This window comes from Meleagris gallopavo, chromosome 8 (assembly GCF_905368555.1).
Source record: "Meleagris gallopavo chromosome 8, MGAL_WU_HG_1.1, whole genome shotgun sequence".
NCBI lineage: Eukaryota > Metazoa > Chordata > Aves > Galliformes > Phasianidae > Meleagris > Meleagris gallopavo.
In genome coordinates, this window is record NC_139411.1 from 16,350,267 (window position 1) to 16,366,083 (window position 15,817).

The 15,817-nt window shown below is 58.2% G+C and overlaps 1 protein-coding gene across 1 annotated transcript in view; it reads right to left on the reverse strand.

Moving 5' to 3' along the window:
- PSD (pleckstrin and Sec7 domain containing) overlaps positions 1–10,469 on the reverse strand; it is a 29,674-nt gene extending 19,205 nt beyond the window's left edge. The window contains exons 1-5 of the mRNA XM_085229792.1: positions 10,358–10,469; positions 7,032–7,824; positions 6,862–6,964; positions 6,316–6,772; positions 2,510–2,953 (exon numbers count right to left, since the gene is read on the reverse strand). Of these exons, the coding sequence (XP_085085918.1) occupies positions 2,510–2,953; positions 6,316–6,772; positions 6,862–6,964; positions 7,032–7,760 (1,733 nt within the window). The 5' untranslated portion in view covers positions 7,761–7,824; positions 10,358–10,469. The remainder of the gene's footprint in view (positions 1–2,509; positions 2,954–6,315; positions 6,773–6,861; positions 6,965–7,031; positions 7,825–10,357) is intronic.
- Between the last annotated feature and the right edge of the window lie 5,348 nt (positions 10,470–15,817).

Consider the following 15,817-nt stretch of genomic DNA (forward strand, 5'->3'; position numbering starts at 1 on the left):
CCGCCTCACCGCCGCCGCCAGCGGCCGCGCTGTCCCCGCGGTCCCCGCGCACGCCCCCGCCCCCGCCCCGGCCTCGCAGAGCCGTGCAGGTGGCACCTGGCCCCGCTGCCGCCGCGGGATTCTGAGCCGCACCGCCGCTCTCGTGCACGTGTGCGGCATGTGCGGGACGGGCAGCTCGCCTCGCGTCCCCGGGCCTCCGGCACCGCCGTCCACACTGGGCCCCGCGCTGCTCCGTGGCCGCCCGGATACAGCAGAGCGGGACACTGGAGAGCGATATGGGTAAGAAACCCCACACGCCTTAACGCCGCCCTTCCCGTACTGCAAGGCTGCAGGCTATGCCTGGAGAGAATTACCCCTTCGTTCGTGCCCAGCCTCCCGTGCTCTCACCCCTTGCTTCTCCCTCTTTCCATTCGCAGCCCTCTTCCCACGCCTTCCCACATCACACGCACAGCAGCCCCGTCACCCCGTGGCTCTCAGGGCACGCGCTGCCCAGTTTGCCCAGTGCCAGCCAGGTTCCCCATGCTCAGCCCACTGGTGAACAGCCACCAGCCCTGGGCCAGCTCCTCAAAGATGAGGAGCAATTACCAGCCCCTCACTCAATAAGAAATGTCCCTGGGGGTGCACACAGCTATGGCTGGCCCTGGAGTCCCAGCTGGGACCTGGGGAGCCAAGGGAAGCTGAGCGCATGGATTTCAGGGCACTCATACCCCGAGGGGACACCATTTGCCTGTGTCTCTCTGGTGCTGATGCCCTACAATCTGCAGTGCCTGCCCCAGGGCTGCCCTGGGATTTGGATCTGTAATTGCAAAATGACAACCCAAGAGCAGCCCAGTTCCCACCTCTCTCTTTTGCCAGTACCACCAGCCCCAGAGGCACCCCACATCCCCAGAGTGGCACAGCATCCTGCCTCCTGCTCCTGCTCTGGGTCACTGTCACCTCTGCAGGAACAGAAGCCTCCCATACAGTGACAGTGGCGATCCTGCAGCATGGCCCAGAATGAGGGCCACCTGGAACCCTGCTCCATGCTCGAGGTGCTGCTGCAGGGTGTCCTGCTGTGGGGCAGCCTAGCAGCAGACCATCTCCCATTGCTAATGCAATCTACTAGAGCAGAGGGCTCCTAGTGTTGCAGCATGGGAAGATTACCAAGGACATGCAGTGCTCCCAGGGGCTATCTCCCAGCTCAGGGCTGCAGCTTGTGCTGCTGCTGCTTCCCTTCACACACGGACACTGGGACAGGCTGAAGGGACCTGGTGCCTGGGGAGGTCTCACCGCGTTGGCAGCTGGGCATGCTTCCTGCCTGCAAGGTCAAGATTGAAGGGTGGTCCCAGAACGTTGTGTGCTGAGGGATGTCAGAGCCTTGGTCTGGGCCGTGAGGGTTCAGGAGCTGAGGTTGCCTGGCCTCACAAGGAGCTGCACACCACCACTGCCACCATGGGAGCTGGGAGTCACAGTCTGCAGAGCCCTTTCCCAGCACAGACTCCAGCCTGGCACCAGGTACCCCCACAACCCCTTTCGTGTCCCTGTAGTGCTGCTGCTGCAGCAGGAGACATCCAGTGAGCAGTGAGTTAAGCACTGTCCTTTTGGTGTCTCTGGGGCCATCTTGGTCTTATGCCTTGACAGAGAAACAGGAAGCTGAGTCTGTCTCCAGCAAGCAACCATCCATGGCTAGATACTGCCACCCTAGGCTACCCATTTTATGCACAAACCTTGCCTGGCCTCTATGCCACAGTGCCCCTGCCCTCAGTGTCCCAAAAAAAGAGAAGCCCAGCACAGAGATCAGCTCTACTCCCCCAGAATGTCCCCAGGATGATCCTGACACCGCACAGCAGATGCAATGTCCCACCCTCCTCTCTTGACTACAGGTGCCAGAGGTGACACAAAGCACAGATCCCCACATGCTCACCCCAAACTAAGCCTATCAGGATAACACAGGCTGCAGCCAGAAGTAACACAGGTTTAGTTGGACACCCAAGAGAAAGCCAAGCTGTTCTTTCCTTCCAACACTTCCCAGAGTCCACTGGGGAAGCCTGGAAGGGTTCAGGACCCTCTGGCATTGCACAAGATCTCATTGGGTAAGAGGAGATTTTGTGGGAAGGCAATGCAAGCAGGAAGCTCGGCACTGGTGTGACCAACACACCAAATTCCCCAAGAGCCATCAGCTCCACACTTGGGCCACAAGGACGGATGTGACATCTGGACTAGACCTGATCATGCTCCAGGTGAGCACACCCCAGAAAAGGGAAAAGCTGCTGCCTGCCAACTAGCTGAACGCTAAGTGCCTCAGCCCAAGACCTTGCTGGGAGAGGGAAGAGTACAAGAAAGGCAGTGTGTCAGCCTGGACGTGGTCTCATGTATATCCAGGTTGGAAGAGGTAGGGCTGAGCATCCTGGACCACTTCCCTGCTCCCCAGCAGCACTGGTTAGGCTGTGGCTACAAAACATGCAGCACAGGATTAGACTTGCTGAGCCATGGCGGCCCAGGTAGGCAGTAAGCAATTCTGGTCACTCACCTCATATTGGAGGCCAAGGGAGTACCAAAGCTGTCCTCTGAGCAGCAAGGGCTGTGCCGAGCACCCTTCCTTCGCCTCTCCCTCTCCTCCTCCCTCTCAGTCCAGGGGGCATCTGTGGCTGAACTGGTCCCAGAGTCCGGCTCCAAATGAGCCAGAGGAGCAAAGTTCTCCTCGATCAGCTTCACACTGTCTCGGATCTGTCCCTGTACTTCTGGGGTAAGGGTTGGGAGATCAAAAGTGAAAAAGGTCCCATGAGTGCGGGCTGGGGAGGAGAGGATGTCAATGGAGTCCAGGCTGGTGTAAGATGTGCCTTTGGCTCGATGGGACTCCATGATGCTCTCAAAATGCTTGCTGAAAGAGTCCATGCCATCCTTGGAGAGGCTGTGCCCTAGCAGGAAGGGCACTGGAGACTTGAGCATACCCTGTGTGTCTCGATCCATGATCCTAGAGGAAAAGAAAGCAAGAGGAACTGGTCACTGAGGAGCAAGAGGTCGAAGCCCCAAACAAAAGCCCGTGCATTGCTCCAGAAGGAAAGTGGGGAGGGCAGAAGTCTCCTCTGAACATCTGAGTGCACCAGGCTTCCAAAGGAAACGCCTTGCCTACCCAGGACATCATGGAAAGAGGGCCGTGCTGGCCTCCCTCCAGCCATATGCCTCTCTTTTAATGCACCATGGACTTTTGTTCCCTTAGTGGCTCATCCTCCTAAGAAGCTTACGAGATGGCTACTGCTCCCAGCCACTTGGCTTGAGCTTAGATCCAATAAACAGCTCAGGCACCAAAAACAGGATGTAGTTCAGCTCCACTGCCAAACAAATCCACAAGTGCCTGAATTTTCCATGAGCCTTCAGAGCTCCTGGCACCCACAGCTCTCCTGGAGTCACTGAGGACAGCGTGACACCTTGCTCTGCATATATGACACTGTGGTCACTAAGCCAAGCCCACCTGCAAGGTCAGCATAAACAGCAGCTACCTACACTTGTTTTGAAGGAGGAGGAAAGAACAGGATGGCCTGATGGTAGTGAGAGCACCTGTAAGGGACTGGGCTGCCTTCAGACCAGCTCACCTCCTCCCTGCCGAAGCACTATGCTCTCTGAGCTCTGGCAAACCTCTGGGCACGGATCACCCTGCAGGAAGCTCAGCTTGTCTGCAGCACGGCTCTGTGTCCAGCCCAACACAGGAGTTCCTGCATCTCAAACCCCTGAGCATTTCATCCTGGAGACGAGCCTGCCCATCAGTCTGAGCATGTGACACAGGGATATTTCCAATACAGTGTCAAACCTTCAGTCCTATAAGCCACAAACGCAACCCTAAAAGCCTGTTTCACTCACAAGCTGCTATCATTTTATTAAAGTACCAAAAAAGCACTTGTTATGCCACACTCTTTCCTGATTAAAAGCGAAGAGCTGATCCAGCTTGTCATAACATTTGTTATGAACAAACAGCTTCATACAGAAGGTTCAGAAAATGTAGTGCTGTTACAAGTACTGAATGATTTATCATTTATTAGCCTTCATATCCTGCTCCAAAATCTCACGGATTATTGCAGCAGGCTCCAAGCTGACAGCCTCACTGCACCAGAACATGGAGGGCTTCAGGGGGCACCCAGCAAGGTGAGTAAGTAGGGGACACACATCCCAGAGACCGATAACCGTGCTGCATTACATGCTGACAACTCAGCCAGCACTTCTGGGTACCACATGGGGCTGAACAACCGGACCTCGGCAGCCACATCAGCAGAGGGGAAAGGGTTCCCGTGTCCCCCAGCACATCGGCGCCCACATGCCAGTGTCCCACCCGGAGGCTGCTCCGGCGGCAGACCCGAGGGCTGTGCTGGGCAGTGCTCTGCTCCCAGGGAGGACAGGCGCTCCTGCCCTGCAGCCAGCCCTCACACACCGGGCGGCGGGGCACGGTGCTGCAGAGCCGGCTCTGGCTCACTCAGCAGCGCTGCCTCCGGCTTAGTGCCCCCCCGGGGACACTCCAGAAGGGGGAGAGGAGCCCGCTCTCGCTGACAGGTCTCGGTGCTCTGGGACTAATGGGAATAAAGACAGCAAAGGCTTAGACCGGTCATTAGCTGTAGAGCCGGCTCTAAATATATTCATGGAGTGGATTCTGGAAGAAGACGCTGTTTCTTATGTCACTTTCCACATCTTGTTTGATTTTGTATTGGATTTTTCATCCTGATGTCCTGCTGCACATTCTCTTATTTTAGGAGAACAGATGACAACGAAGGTGCCCTTTGGCAAGAATATAAAGGGCAACAAAGTAGTGCTGAGCCAGTCTCCCAGTGCAGAGGGTGCTAAATCCCTAAAGCTAGATTTTCAAAGGGATTTACATGTCTAAATGCTGCAAATCAGCATCCGATGGTGTCTCAATAATTTTGCATAGCTGCTCCTTCCCATCTACCAACCAAGTGCTCTGCAGAGAAGGACTGGCTGGGATGGAAGACTCTGGTTTGTAACATCTCCTGCAGTGCAAAGCAGCGCCAGCTCTTGGAAGATGGGGCAGCTTTTAGTGACCCCAGCAGCACCACATCGCCCCTCCTGTGAGCAGACAAAGCAGAAAGCTTGAAGCAGAAAACATCAATACTGGTGACTGGTAAACGGGAGGGAGGGCTGCAGCTGCAGAGCTCGCTCTGAAGCAGTGTGTAAGCAAAGCTCAGGCTGTGATGCAGGCACTGAACCAACTCGCTATTTTAGTCTGGTGATTTTTGGCACTGCTGTCATCAGGGTCTGTGCCTCGCTGGGAATAGCCAGGGCTCTGTCTGCACATCAAAAAAATCTGAAAGCCACCGGTCAACAAGGATAAACATACGGCAGGACACCGCCTTATGCACCCTGGTAATTATGCCAGGAGCACTGTGTTGAGGGTAGCAATGCTCTGAGGTACACACCAGAGCTTTCTGGATGTGCTTGGGGAGCTCCAGCACGGTGTCCCAGAGGGCAAAAGGTAGGTGCAGGTTTACAGCACATGGATGTGTAATGGACCCCCAGGGTTTGGAAATGAATTATCACCAAGTAGAAGAATTGTTATAGTAACTTGAATAACTTGCTTGGAGTGATAATATGACTTACAAAGCTTGTTCACATTCTCTATCATAATTCATTTGGGAAAAAAATGCACTTCCCTCTTGGGGAAGCCGCAGGATCCCAGCTCCCTGTGCAACATGCACCTTCTCGTCCATGGCAGCCCACTTCGTGTGCTTCTCCCTCCACTGCAGGGTGCCACTGCAGCTTATTTCATCTTCTCTTCCCACTCCTAACACCAACCCCTCTTCTCCTTTTTTGAGCACACTGCCAGGCACCTCTCTGTCCCAGCACAGAGGAATCACCCAGCTCTGTTCCCCAGCAGCACCTTTCCCTTCACTGCAGAACATTTGCAGATGCAGCAGAAGCTCTTGTCCCACCCGAGGCCCATCACTACCTTAGTACAGAGTATTTTGCCACACAAGCAAGAAACAACACAAAACACCAGTGTGAATGGACTCCCTTCAACTCAGTGACCCACGGCACTGTCCCCGGGTGCCAGGCTCATATGGCTACCTGATCACAGGACTCCTCTCCAGCACAGTGGGTCCTGTAGTGCAGTGCTCTGCGCTAGACACCAGCACCACCCTGCTCCTTCCACAGGGCAGCGAGGGACCCCCAGCCCAGCAGGACAGTGAATAACCACTGCAACAACCGCGCATGGCTCAGACACAGCTACTAGGGTTCTGCCTTGGGCTCTTGTTTGGCAGAGCCCCTTTGTCACACATTTGGGATACCGAGGAGGGCGAGGGGAGCTCTCTGCTCTCCCATGCTGAGCCTCACCTTTCCCTGCTCTCCTTCCTCGTGGCCTCAAACACCTCATCGTCCTCATCTGCGACTCTGTCGTGCATTCCATCCTTTGTGCTCTGGACGCTGTGCTCAGGGTTCCCCTCAGGCATGCTGTCCCTCCTGCCCGGGGTCCCTGCAAAGCTGGGGTTGCTCTCGCTGTCCTTCTGGCTTTCGATAGCAGAATCCACCTCATCCCTCTCAGCCAGGATGTCGTCAATGTTGGTTTCGCGGTAGCAACGGAGCGGCACGGTGTCCAGATCTGTCTCGGAGTACTTCACAGCCCTCCTGATGATGCCCGTCTCACAGGAGCCCTGCTCCTTGCCGCCTGCTGGGGACACCTCGATCTCCACCTCAACGTGGCTCAGGCCGTGCTTGGGAAGCGAGCTGGGTGGCTCCGCAGGCAGCGGGTAGCTGGGCTGCAGTGGAGGCTCAGTGACGGGGGCTGAGGAGCCTGGAAGAAAGCCCAGAGCCCCTGTTTAATCCCAAATCCCAGTGGGTTGGGGCTCTGCATACCCACAGTGTCCCTGACTGACATCTTACCTGTTTTCGGGGCGCCCAGTGAGCCATAGAAAAACTCCCACTTGGCACGGGCGATGCGCTGGGCATGGGCTGAGCTCTGCCGGGGGCACGGCCAGGCACTGCCCTGCAGGGACACAGTGGTCAGTGGGGCCGGGCTGGACACAGCGTGGTGTGGGGCCACGGGCACCTACCTGGGGACGGGGGCTGGTGAGGACATCCTGTGGCGGGGCCTGCAGCCCATTGGTGAGGGAGCCGAAGAGGCAGCTGGTGGTGAGAGAATAGGGATCCCTTCTGCCTTCGTGGGGACGCGTCTCCCCCGGGGAGCTGCAGCCAGCCAGGAGCGGGTCAGATGCAGAGGCCTCCAGTTTCAGTCTGCGGAGCAGCAGGTCCTGGGGCTGGGGCTGCCCAGGGGGCACACGCCAGCCCCCGCCGGGCTCTGCGGGGCCATTCTCCTGAGGCCTGCTGAGGGGCTGCACGCTGGCCTTCTCGATGAAGCGGAAGGTGACGACGGAGCTGCGTCCCTCCGGGGCCACCAGTGGGCTGCGGCTGCCGGGCGACGTGAGACTCGGGGCGGGATGGCCCCTCCGCGGGGTGCAGGGGGCCGTCAGCCGCCCCCCACCCGGGCAGCCCCCGTTGCCAAAAGGCCCCGTCTCCGTTGGCTTGCGAGCCAAGGAGCCGGTGCTGTTGTAGAGGCCAGGGGGGCAGCGGCGAGTCTCGGGGGCCAGGCCCTTGCGCAGGAGGTGTAGGCGACCAGCATTGAGGTTGGGGGTGAGGCAGCGTGGGGGGCTGTGCCGGCCTGGTTCAGGGCTGGAGGAGATGGGTGGCCAGGGCCTGCGGTCCCCATGGTGGGAGAAAGGCGGGGGTGAGGCGGTGCAGCCCTCGGCTGGGGGCAGGCGTACAAGGCTCCCCGCCTGCGCCATGCTGACGGGGTGAGCACAGGTGTCAGGGCTGGAGCTGGACAGGGCGAGGCATCCTCAGGCAGCCCTGGAGGGCAAGGAGAGGCTATTAGAGAAGGGGAGCAAAAATGGGGGAATGCAGATATCATGATGTTGCTTGAAAGTGAATGTAGGTTGGAGATTGGCCTGAGCCTGGGGACAGGTGGCCTAAGAAGTGCTGCTGCCCCTGGCTCCCCTTGCTCCTCCAGCACTGTTCTACAAACTAGCAGCATGCAGATGTAGTGGGAGCACATGCTGTGTACACTGAAATTAGTTTCATTTAGCCTGACTTAGGCTGAATATTTTACTACCTGTAGCCACCTAATATCACCTCCATAAGGGGAAAAAAAGATATATGGGATCGCTGAGATATCCCCAGACTGAAGGAATTTGATACCAGCAGCCCAAGGATGAAGCCTGTCTCTTTGGAGGTCAGCTTGTGTTTTAAAGTGTGTCACCTATCACATGCTGCAGCCACAATCTGTGGCACAGACAGAGCTGTCAGCACCGGTGGATCCAAACAGAGGCAGCTGAGACAGCTCTGCCTGGGGGCCGAGCGCGCCTGAGCCAGCAGCACAACTCGGGACGTTTCCCGTCGGGACACCCATCACCCCAGGGCAGTGAGACACAGTGCAGGATGGGAGGACATGGCGCCTGGCGGCCCTGTGGGCAGCACTGCCAGCTCTGCTCTCTCAGCACATCTCACACTTGGACTCTTCTCCTGAGTCCTCTGAGCTGCCGGTGTGCAGGAAGAACTCTTTGTTCCCCACGAGTTGCAGATGTACCAATTCCTGCACTTAGATCTCAGCACTTGAAAGCAAAAACCCAAATATCAGTGGGGGAAAGCGTGTTTTCTTCTCCCAGCTGCTGAGAGCACACCAGACAGGGTTAAACTGAAGGCCGCAGGACTGGATTTTCAACGGTGTTTAGGCTGAGGAGATGCAGAGACATAACTCTTAATAAAATAGCCAAAATCACCCACATGGGGCAGACGTCTCTATCTGCACTACTACACTTGCAGCACACGTGGCTCCTACCGAGCAGCAATCCATAACCCACTGCCTGAAGAAAATACTCTCCCGTTTAAGATGTCATTTACTGTTTTTGTAATCCTTTCTCCTGTTATGGTTGTATTCCTGTTCAAGGTTGCTTAACTGATAAATAACACAAATGCTGGGTTATATATTTCAAGTTAAACCCCACTTTTATCTAAATGCAAACTGACACACATGCCAAGGAGAAAAGTTATCACTAGAAAGTAGTTGGCATACACTGTAACATAAGGAATCTATAAAAAACAGCCCATCGCAATGCAGGCGAGTTACTGCTAAAATAAACAGGACAAGCACAGCACGTCCTCCTGTTTATCGAAGGGGAATTATCAAATCCAGAGCAGAGGTCGTGCCTGCCTTCAAGTCACTGGAGCTGGGGGGCTGCCCCCCAAGCCAGCAGAGCGAGCCTTTCTTCAGCAATGAAAGGTAAAAAGCACAAATGCAACAGAGATGAAAAATCAGTGGCATAGCTGAGGCTTCCTGCCCGCCGATTTGAATTATGAATCAAAGCGATGCTCTTTACATTGCTGTGATGAACGGTTGAGCTGATGGGACCTGAGGGAGGCTGCCGCGAGGCAGGAGCTCCCACGCCCAGGGAAGCCACGGGCAGCACGGGACACGTGTCACAGGGGACAACTCAGGAGCAGCAGCGTGGCATCTATCGGGAATTTCATTTGTTCGACATAACATCTCGCCCCTACAAGGCACTCTGTACTGCTGGCTGTCCCCTCCGAGCACCAAGGCGGTGCCGGGGATTCCCCCTGGCTTCGGGGCTGTTCCGGAGGGACCCGGCCGTGAGCTGCTCGCCGTGCCGGCGCTTGCCCGGCTCAGCGGGGCGACGCGGGTGAAGCAGCAGACGCCCGGCGCTGCTTACGCTGCAGGGGAAGCGCACACCCACGCGAGGTGTGTGTAGGGCCAACGCGCACACGCTGCGGGAAGATGCCAGGGAAGAGGCAAGAAATGGAACAGAGAGGGAAGGTGCTGAATTCGCAGGACAGGTTGTGCTGCCGTGCCGGGCATGGATCCCGCTGCCACCAGCGGCAACTGCGCACGGGGACAGCCGGGCTGGGGGGGCCGCGGTCCGGGGAGGACGGCCTCGAGGAGCCTCCGCACTCGAAGGACGCAGAGTAACGTGGGGACGGCGGTCGCCCAGGAGGAAGCACGCAGGCTCTGTGGTCGGGGCACAAACAGGTGGCGGCCGCGAAGCACCCCTTACCAAGGGATCGCCGAGGCGAGGACGTGCCCCCCCGGGCTGGGGAAGGACCCGCGCCGCCTCCCTCGTCCCTTGCCCCGCGCCTCCGTCTGCTCGGGATCAGCCTTGAGTGGATGTGACAGCCAGTCGGATGAGCAGAAGCCCGCCCGGCCCTCCGCCTGGACACGTACTGCCCCCGCAGCCCCGCACAGCTGCTCAATGCGGACGCCCGGCTCCCGCCCGCTCCGGCCCCGCAGCAACTGCCGCAACTTTCCCCGAGCCCCCGCCGCGGTGCTCCGGCCTCCCGGCCCCGCCGCGCTCCGCTCCCCGCGCCTTACTTCCACTGCTGCCGCCGCATCCTGCTTCGAACTGCTGCTGCTGCTGCTGCTGCTGGCACGGCACGGCACGGCACGGCACGGCACGGCACGGCACGGCACGGCACGGCACGGCACGGCACGGCACGGCACGGCACGGCACGGTCCGCCCCGACGGGCGCGGTGTGGTGTGGTGCGGTGCCACCGGCCCCAGCCCTCCGCTCCCCGCCGCGCTAATCCCGGCGCGGGGCCGTCACTCCGCCCCGCTGACAGCCCCGGCAGCCAATGGGAGGTCCAGCAGGGTGCCGCGCCCCGCCCCGCCCGGTGGCACCGGGACACGCGGCGGCGGGGGCGGCCGGACCGCTCCGCACCGCACCGCATCGGGCCCGGTGTGCGTGTCCCGGGATGACATCACGCTCGTGTCCGTGTGCTCGTTCCGGTAACACCATGATCATCCTCAAGCCCGGGGTGGCACCGTGCTCACGTCCGTGAGCGTGTCCCTGGGTAACGCCATGCTCATTCTGTGTCCCGTCGTGCGTGTCCCCACGTGTCACCCTGAACCTGTTCGTACGCACCTGTGGGTGTGAGCACTGCCGCGGGAGGTGTGTTCCTGAGCAGCAGTGGGCACATTCCCATGGGAATGCGTCCTGGTCATTGCCATGCTGCTGTGCACTGCACACATCATCACTGCTTGGAGACCACAGAGACAAAGGGCCAAAAGCTGCCCACATCCCAAGCCATGGGAAATACCACTGTGGTGTCAAGAAACTGCACCAATGCTGGGGAATAAAACCATCCCATGCGTTGCCCATTGGGGCAGTGGGTGCTGGGGTCTTGGCCACCATGCTGCCAGCACCAGGCCCACACATAGCAGCAGCTGGCAGCAGCGCTCATCTCTTGCCCGGGCTGCTGGATCAATGCACTATTAAACAGTGCTTTATTACCTTGCCTGGCAATTGTTACCATGGGCGTGAAGGAGGAGAGGCCCAGGAGAGCGGGTTCCCCTATGCATGCAGTGCTGCAGGGGGAACATAGGCAGAGCACCCTTCTAGATGCAATCCCCACCTGCAGTGAGTCCAGCTCTATGCCTGCCTGCCCTTGCTGTCACCCAGAAAGCGTGTCCTTTTGTCCCTGCCTGGATGCAGAGACATGGGGAGGGAGCAGCCCGCTCTGCTCATCTTTAATGCATAGAAGCACTGCCATTTTCTCCCCTCCTCCTGCAGGCTGCTGCCTGCACAGCCCCTCTCCCCCACGCCAGGGACTGTGGGTCCCCGAGCTGCCTCACACTGACAGCTTCCTCTGCAGACTGGAGCAGAGCTGGGCTAATTAGGGGCCTCACTGCCACGGGATCAACGACCTGATTCCTTCAGCAGCTTCTTTGATGGCAGCAGGGTGGGGGGAAGGCTTTTCTCTAAGCCAGTGCTGGAGTGTCAGATTTAACCAAGTGGAAGGGTTTCAAGCTCCCCAGTATGCCCATACCAGGGCCCTCCCAGCACTGCCATTTCCCACTTCCACCTCCTGCTCTGCTGTGCCCCCTTGCCTTCCCACAGCCTTCCACCCTCTCTGCTTGCTGTCATTTGGGCATTTTGACCCCTCCAGTCCATGAGCACAGGCACCGTATGGTCCCACTTAGCCACACGTCACCTCGTCCCACCTGGTCCCTGCCTGGTCCGGCCCTGGGCAGTGTCCAGCAGTGCTCTGTGTAACTGCTGCTGCCTTTGCCCTTGCTCACCTCCACAGACCAGTGCTGCACCCGTCCCTCCTGTACCCAGTTATCACCAGGACAGCTCAACCATGACCGTAGTGCTTGCAAGGCACCATCAAGGACATTGGGTTGTCCCAGCCACCACACAGAGCCCGGTGGTGGGAGGGACCCCCACCACATCCCAGAGCGCTCAGGCTACTGACCAAGGCAGCAGGGCAGTGCTTTGGCCCCAAAGGGCAGCACAGCCCTGCAGATGTGGGTGTCCTGCTGGCAGGTGCTCCTTTCTGGTGTGCAGAACCACGGCAATGCAGGCCCAGTCCTACAGGAGGCTGCTCCCAGTGAGGAGCTGAGTTCTTCTTATCTCCAAACTGAGTGCTCAAGGCAACTGCTGAGGTCACTGTGTTCCCCCAGGGCCCAGACTTAACTACATGGCTCTAATTAATCCCTTCTGTGCCAACACCCAACCGCATCCTTACTAGTTATTAAAAACCCACTGCAGTACAAGCCAAGCCTTTAATGGGCTGCTGCACTTATCTGCTGTCCCACCAGGCGTTGGTTATGGATAAATGGTGCAGACACCCTGCCCTGACACTCGGCACACCATCCAGCCCTATGCAATGCAGAACACATGTGCCATCCCCTGGCACCTCCTGCTCTCCAGCTCGGGGGCACTCACCTGCTGGGGGTAAGTGAGGACACGGCCCTGGGTGTCTGCCCGCACCAGCATCACTCCATCAGGATGAAGGCAAAAATGCCATCATGGTAGAACTTGTCCTGGGAACGTGGGAGACGGGGCCTTAGCACAGCTTGAGCCATAAATAATCTCCCTACACAGCAGTTAAGGGAACAACTGTGTGGGTGTATCTCTTGGAAAAAACGATGCTCAAGGAAAAGATGGTCTTGAAGGAAAGCAGTTGGCAGGGTCTGGCTGCGGGGTGTGTGCTGCGGTGAGCCTACGGGCTCAGACCCACAGAGAGGAGAGGTTAGCCTGGAAAAAGGCAGCCCTGCAGGTCACTGGTGTGGGCTTCCAGCAGGCAGCACACTGCAGCACAGATCCTTGGAGCTGCTCTCCAACTGTAGCAGTATGGAGTGATGCCCTCTCTCCTTTGGATTCACATGGAGAAAGGCAAAAGGGTGCAAGGAGGATCAGGCAATGGATGCAGGGAGTGTTTGCTGTAGAAGAGGGATGGCGAGCCCCAGGCATGATGCCTAACAGTAGGGAGGGAGCGTGGGCACATACATAATTGTGAAAAGTGTGGAAACTGAAATATCAGATGAGGAGGAGTAATTACAGGTGTAGTGACGAAGCTGAGCATCCAGACCAGACACCAGGCAGTCTCCCAGTTGCCCACCTGGGCTTTGCTTTACTTTGATCTGATTGTAGTTTTCTTTAGATCTCACCGTATATATTTTAACCCTAACTGTAGACACAGATTGTCTCCAGTAGAAAACTGCAAACAGTCCAAAGTCTTTGCAAGGCTGCAGACACTTGGCCAGTCAGGTGCTCAGCCACCACATCAGGGGACCATCTTAGAACCTAGCCTCCTATCAACAGAGCACATCACCCTGACTACCCTGGGCCTCAGCAGGCCTGGGAAGCTCTGCCATCCTCAGAGCATGCCTTTGACATGGAAATAGCTGCATTATCAGTGAAAGGGCAAGCCAGGGGTCACAGGGGGAAGGATTGTCCCAAGCTCCACCACAGACCAAGGAACCAAAGCCTGGGCTCCTGGCCTGTGGGCAGCCCTCCTATCCACAGGGCTCCTTCCCTGCTGGCCCCAGTGTCCCGAACACGAGATCAAGAGCAGGCCACTGTGCTGGGCACCTCACACACAGACACCAGCAGAGCTTCAGCAGGACATCCATGAGGATGACAGTGGCAGGATCAGCCCAAGGCCTGGCTCTCAGCAGCCAGACCCGTGTGCTGACAAGGGAGGTACAGGAAAGCTGCAGTGACCGTTGTCAGCTAATCTGCTCCCTCCCCCTGGCTCAGCCCACTCCTCGTCACCAGGATCAGCTCAAGGCCTGACGCAGAAAGCTGTCCCCTTGCAGGGCAGCAGCACTGGGTAACAGCAAGCCCACTCATGTCACCCACTGAAGGTCTGTTCTCAGCTGTGCCACACACAGCCCTGTGGTCCTGCAAGCCCCGTGGCACTCAGCCCAGAACTGCTGCTAACAGGAAGCTTCAGAGTGTCCAAAATGGTATCTTACATAGGGGACAGAAGTGAAGGGCACAATCCTCCAAAGAAAAGGAAGCACCCCCAGCTCACCTCACCCACCTGGCCAAGGAGACAGCCTCCAGCCCAGAAGCTGGAGCTCTGCATGACATCAGGCACACGCCGTGCCAAGGGGATAGCAGGACACACAGCCCACTGTGTACTATCAGAAAATCATTGAGCCATTCATTCTCCAGGAGCAGTCAAGACAGTCTTTCCCACTTGCTCTTCCAACTCCAGGGAGCCAGCAGTGACCCAGGAAAAGTTTTAGCCCAGGCCCAAGCTGTACCACATACAGCACACCCCCACAGACACTGGTTGGGACCTACCATTGCTGCAGGCTTAGGCAGGAAGCTCTGTTGGACATCTTGATGGTGTGCTTCAGCGTATCTCCTTGCAGCACAGCATCACCTGCAGACAGCCTGTGTACAGGAAACAGAACAGTCTAAGCATTTCCCAGCTGTCCACATCTCCCAGTATCTTCATACCATGTGCCATGGGCAGAAAGCGCAGAAGAACCTGCCTGCTAACTGTCCTAGGATGTAAGCCCTGGGGGCACCCATACACCCAGTGGCACTGAGCCTCCTCTGGGCCCCCTCCCACCCTTGCCACAGGCCCAGGGCATGCAACTGAGACCAAGGAAGGACACTCAGTCATACTTCTGCCTCTGTTACATCCTGTGGTACCCAGACTGTATCTGGGTAGCTCTGCTCTGAGCCCTGCCACCAGCAGGCTCCTAGGAAGTGACTCAGCCAGCCCAGCCAGCAGAGTGAAAAACACCAGCAGAGGTTGATGCAGGAGCAGCGTGGCCCCACTTGCCAGCCCCACACACGTGCTGCTTGGAGAAAACCACAAGCACAGCACAGATCGGTGAGAGTTTGGCATGAGCCAGGGCTCCCGGCCAGGGCTCCTGGAACCAAGATAGCTGCACAGGCCAGCGGTAATGGAGACACAGGCATCGCCTCCAAGGCCGAGCAAGGGGCTCCCTGCCAGACATCAGTGGAGAGCCAAGAGCCGTGGGCACATGGAACCTCCTGGGCACAGCGATCCCACACCTGCAGTGAGAGCAGTGCCATCCATGCCAATAGGGCCAGCACTGAGGCAGAAAGACCTTTCCCCAACCACCCTCCTTGGCAAGCAGTGAGCGGGCCACGAAGGGAAGGCGAGATCTTCCTTCCTGGAGAATTTGGGACCACGAGGGAACAGCCGCTCCGGTTCCCACTGGAGTCGTTATGGCAACGGCAACGGGAGCGGCTCGGGCCCCTCTTCGCGGGTGCCGGAGGCCGCCGGCCCCACGGACCCGCTGCTCACCGGGGACAGGGCAAGGCGGGGGCGAGGCGAGGGCGGCGGCGCCGGTGGGCAAAGTCCTACCGGTACGGGCACCGGGCGGAGAAACCGGGCCCAGCGGCTGCGGGTCGGGGTGCCGGGAGAAGAAGAAGCCCGAGGCTCGGACTCTCCCCGAGGCCAGAGGAAGGGCCGGGGCGGGGTCCGGGGTCCGGAGGCGGCGCCGTCGCTCACCGGCAGCGGCGGCTCCCAACGGGTCCCGGCTCCGCGTGGTGCTGA